Raw genomic sequence first — 5,492 nt, 5'->3', positions numbered from 1 at the left:
AGAATTTTCATTAAGACCCTAAAGCATCATATCAACTTGTGGAAAATGGGCATCCGATGACCCCTTTAAATAAATAAAAAATAAATAAATAAAATAATGAAATGAAATATATATTTAAAATAAATAAATATATATAAATATGTGATTGTTTGAAATTATTTTACCATAGTGTCTTGTTTGACGAGTTACCCAACTGTCTCTTTAGTATGCAGAAAGAGCAGCATCTGGAAACTTGAAAGCACTTGGTGCATCTTATCAAAATCTACCTAAAATAATGATTTTAAATACAATCTATATTTTTCATAAATGTTACCAATTTATTTTTCCATATGCTGAAATGGTTACAAGGTTTATTTGAGGTCTTTATGGTATGCTGATGTCTTAGGTATTATGATCTGTCACAGTAATACCACAGAACCTGTGGGGTAATGATTTGAAAATATAATTACGCTCTGAAAAATGATTGAAGAATATTGGTAAAATTCAGGCAAATGAAGTACTACTGTTAAATTCTTTAATCCACAAATCAGAGGATTTTAGACATTTTCTTAGCTGGTTTGTATCATTTAGTAAAATCACACAATCATGAGATTAAATGAAAAGGTTGATGTTAGCATAAATGATTATACTACTGTGGAGGTTAGTAGTGAAAAAAAACAAAACATAAAAAAAAAAACTTTTTTTTTTTTCTTTTTTCAACTCTTAATTTGGCTGATTGTTTTCCAGATTAGCCTCTCCAAATGAGTTTGTATGAGATATTTTTTATGGATCTGAAGCCTATAGAACCTGCTTGCTATTATTTGTTTATTTGTTTGTGGAAAATCTGTTGAATGCTGTAGAATGAATTGGTAATTTCAATTATTTTTGATAGCTGAAAATATAATCAAATTAGCTAAAATACTTAATAAATAAACATGCCAGGGGCAAAGCATATGTAATACTCTGTGAATTTAAATTTTAGGATTTTGAAAAATGCAAAACCATGTAATGTAGGTATAAACAGAGAGCGAGTAAAAACAAATGCAGCTTTAAAAAAAAAGCAGTCTGACAGCATATTAAATATGTTATTAATATGTAAATGTTGAACACTCATTCTTGGCTAACATGAAAGCTGATAAGCATGAAACCTGTGGGCCACACACATATGTCCATGTTTCAAAGCGATAGTTCACCCAAAAATGAAAATTCTGTCATTAATTACTCACTCACTTAATTACTCCAAATCCGTAAGACCTTTGTTCATCTTCGAAACACAAATTAAGATATTTTTGATGAAATCTGAGAGCTTTCTGACCCTGCATAGATGGAAACGGAACTACCACGTTCAAATCCCAGAAACGTAGTAAGGATTTGGAATGACATGAGGGTGAGTAATTAATGAGAGAATTTTCATTTTTGGGTGAACTATCCCTTTGAAACATGGACATATACGTGCGGCCCACTGGTTTCATGCTTATCAGCTTTCAGGTTAGCCAGGAATGAGTGTTAGTGCTGTGGGCCGTACGCTGAGGATCATATCCTTATCCAGGATTCAGTGGCACTGAGCTCATCTTACACACAGGGATGCTCTCTCTCTCTTTCTCTCTCTATTTCTTACAAATGTATACACTTATACACACGGACGAGGTGTCATTTGAAATGCCATTTGGAGAGCAAATGGGATTCCAACTCCAACCAAACCAAACAAAATGAGGAACAGGTGACAGCGGTCAAAGGTCAGACAGAAGTAAAGGTTTAGGGGTGAAGAAGAGGTACAGCATTATTTCATCCACACCGGACACTGAGTAGGAGACTTAGGTACAGAGGAGAGGAAGGGTGCTGAGGTTACGATGAGACATGAGACATACCCATTTATCCAAATCAACTGCCTAAAGTTGGCAGGAAAGGGAGACGAAGGGTCAGGCGAGAGACAAAAAGTACAGGAAATTAAGTTACACTAACAAATCTACCTTCCAACACCAGAATATACCTCTAATAAACTGGCTTTTAGATGACCCCATGCACCCAAATATAACATAACAGAGAAGGATTCAAATTAAGAGCAGCAAAAAAATACAGTTGGAACAAATATGTGACCCTGGACTACAAAACCAGTCTTAAGTAGCAAATAGCCAACAATACATTGTATGGGTCAAAATTATAGATTTTTCTTTTATGCCAAAAATCATTAGGATATTAAGTAAAGATCATGTTCCATTAAGATATTTTGTACATTTTTTTCCATAAATATATCAAAACTTAATTTTTGATTAGTAATATGCATTGCTAAGAACTTCATTTGGACAACTTTAAAGGCGATTTTCTCAATATTTAAATTTTTTGTACCCTCAGATTGCAGATTTTCAAATAGTTGTATCCCAGCCAAATATGGTCATATCATAACATCTATACATCAATGGAAATCTTATTTATTCAGCTTTAAGGTGATGTATAAATCTCATTTAAAAGAATTGACCCTTATGACTGGTTGTGTGGTTCAGGGTCACATATTAAATAGAAAATGGATATAAAATGGGGCCCAAAAAGTCTGACAATACCATAAAAAAATCTATCAATCAGTGGTGTGCGGTAATGTTCTGAAATTAGGAGTCAAAGTCCTTCAAGTTTTTTTTTTTTTAATCAAATGAACTTGTAACTATTTTTGAATTTTTCGGATCATCAGTCATCAAAGCAGTCACCAATGAAATTGGTCACAGACACAGAGATTTACTTTAATTTCACCAAGCTGATTACTCACTAAAAACTCCCCCAGATCATGTTTTCATGCCATTGTAAGTCTTATTTTGACGTAACAAGGTTATGTCTAAGTGTGTGAGTTGTTTGCTTACTTTTTTAAATTAGTCTTCGCATTAACGCCATTATATTGTTCGTTCAGACTGATTCACGAACATGGAACGCGCACAAACACAAGAGGCAGGATTTAACGCATGAACCAATCACAGCCGATAATAACCAGTCATATCCAATCATATTGCGATGGAAGCATTGCCTCCTCTCGTGTGACTTTCCGCCATTCATTCTCAATTACCCCCCACCAAACTCACTGAACGCTTTTGGGCGTCTGTTAAAACTCAATGGGCTCAGGGGAGGTGAGTGAGACGTGAATCTGCTAGTGTCGCTGATGGACAATGTTTCTTTAGAAAAATGAGCGATTTATACAATTTGAATGTTATATCACTACTTTCTCACGTTTTCTTTTTAAAACCACATTTTTACTGTAAGTTTTCTTTATTAGCTATACAGGCTACATCTTATTGTATGTATTTGTAAATTGTAAAAGGATGTAATATTCTTTGTTCATCATTCCTTTTCTTTTTGACCCTCTGCTTTTCGAATTGCTCCCTGCTCTCCACCTCTCCATCCTTCTCTCTCTCTCTCTCTCTCTCTCTCTCTCCTTCATGGAGACTCTCACCTCGTTCATCTCCACAGTGTTGGCCAGCATCTCCTGCAGGGCTCGTACTGACAGCGACTGCTCCAGTACAAAGGCACAGATTGCCAGATCAGGCGGCACATTCTGCAGACCAAGACGAAGAAACACACCAATGTTTGGACTCGTGCATAATTAATGGATTAAAAAAAATAATAATAATAATTTTTGTGTGTGTTTTCACCGGTGTGTGTAAATATAAGCAGCACAGCACATTTTCTTTGTCTACAAGCATGTACAATTTATTTCTGTACAAAGTAACAAAACAATACAAAACAGTACAATAATAATTTAATACATTTAATACTTTTATTATATAGAAGTTTATCTATCTATCTATCTATCTATCTATCTATATACAAAAGTAAATAAAAATATATACAAAAGTTAGCATTATTCTACTTTTTTAGCATTGAGTATTATTTGCCTGACAAAAATAACTGTTGTGATATAGTAAAATAATCTGGTTTACTGGATATTGTAAAGAGGAATATTGAAATATTAATAAAATAACATACTCTATATAAAATGCCATATTTAAGTAAAAATACTTTTAGATAATTTAAAATATACAATAAAAATGTAATCATTTTAGTAAAAATATATACAAATGTAAATATATATGCAAAAGATACCATTATTTAAAAATTTTAGTAGAGTATTATTTGTCTGACAGCTGGTGTGATACAGCCAAAACATATGTTTGGTAAAATGAATAACTGTAATATAAAAATACTAATAAACTATCCTGCATACAAAATTTAATATTTAAGTATTATTTGCCTTACAAAAATAACTGTTATATAGCTATTTTATATATTAATATATAGCTAATTATTATTAATAAAATAAATGTGATCTACCTAAAAAAAACATACACTGAAATAGGTTTTACTCCAGATATTTGTAATGAGGAGTGGCTTTCCTGCCCAGAATATCAACACCCTGACACTTTTTTGATGACTATACCTGGGCATTTGACGTTGTCTCTAGAAAGCACAGACGGTTCCCAAAGCCTTCACAGGAAAGGCATAGTTTGATCTGCTCCTTCAGAACAGTCGCGGTGCACTGGAGCACAACTTGGTCTTCCTGTGAGCCAGAGCAGGTTGTGAAAAAGGAAGAAAAAAACAGAAGGAATACAAAGTGAGAGTATGAACAGAGCCAGATGGTGACAATGTGGTGACAATGGGGTCTAATAAATACCTATTTATAGTGAGACGTGCAAACATGTTGAATGATAACGCACTGATTAGTGAGACACAAACACACACAAGGGCTGGTACGTTCATAGCACAGCGTGTAAATACAGTAATAAACACACCCGCTTCCAAACACTCTCCACCTGTCATGTATAACAGCTGTTCCCTCCACTGACTGACATGATGTAGCCATATCCTGCACTCCCTTCTCTCCAGCTTCATTTTCTCCATAATTTGTTCTCCATCTCTCTCTCTCTCTCTCCTTCATATTTCACTGTGTCCTAGTGTTTTTCCCTTCTTCTGTAACAGCACTTTTGTCCAAACTCAAACCTCACGATTTATCTTCTACCCTCCTAAACAGTGGGTTTCTGAGAATTTGTGTTTTTTTGCTGGAACATTCTGTCCTACAATCCCCTGCACAGAGGAAATGGGGCCAGTCTATCCTTTGTAAGGGCACAGAGGCCTTTAAAACTCCAGGTGTTTATAGTCTCTAAAACACATCTAGGAAGAAAGAAGATGGCTGTATGTGGCTAGTATTAAAGCCTTTGTGACTTTGTGGCTATATGGTCAATAAAACAGTACTTACTACTTATGGCCCATATGATGTTTCATATCCAGAGATTAAGTTATTTAATTTACAGAGATCACATTGACAATGATTTTAATAGTTGGTCACATTTTGGTGTTTCAAAGTAGACCGAATCGGACCATAAAGTAATAATGGGGCAGGATAAGCAGATATAGCCAGATATAATCAAGTTATACTTTTAAGTATAATCTCAAGTTTGTTGCTGGAAGAGTATGTGTGTGTGTGTGTGAGAGAGAGAGAGAGAGAGAGAGAGAGAGAGAGAGAGAGAGAGAGAGAG

The 5,492-nt window shown here is 34.5% G+C and overlaps 1 protein-coding gene across 5 annotated transcripts in view; it reads right to left on the bottom strand.

Moving 5' to 3' along the window:
* Positions 1 to 5,492, bottom strand: part of LOC107676751 (ryanodine receptor 1-like) — a 108,012-nt gene that overhangs the window by 79,984 nt on the left and 22,536 nt on the right. For 4 of the 5 annotated variants that reach the window (XM_016471416.1, XM_016471417.1, XM_016471418.1 and 1 more), the window contains 3 exons: positions 4,397 to 4,516; positions 3,413 to 3,514; positions 1,848 to 1,868 (listed from right to left, as the gene is read on the bottom strand). In XM_016471416.1, the coding sequence (XP_016326902.1) occupies positions 1,848 to 1,868; positions 3,413 to 3,514; positions 4,397 to 4,516 (243 nt within the window). The remainder of the gene's footprint in view (positions 1 to 1,847; positions 1,869 to 3,412; positions 3,515 to 4,396; positions 4,517 to 5,492) is intronic. The other variant, XM_016471420.1, reaches the window with a different exon arrangement.

The sequence above is a fragment of the Sinocyclocheilus anshuiensis genome, unplaced genomic scaffold, assembly GCF_001515605.1.
Source record: "Sinocyclocheilus anshuiensis isolate Anshui unplaced genomic scaffold, SAMN03320099.WGS_v1.1 scaffold456, whole genome shotgun sequence".
Taxonomy (NCBI): Eukaryota; Metazoa; Chordata; class Actinopteri; order Cypriniformes; family Cyprinidae; genus Sinocyclocheilus; species Sinocyclocheilus anshuiensis.
Note: the sequence above shows the minus strand (reverse complement) of the source record. Positions and strands in the feature narration are given on the sequence as shown.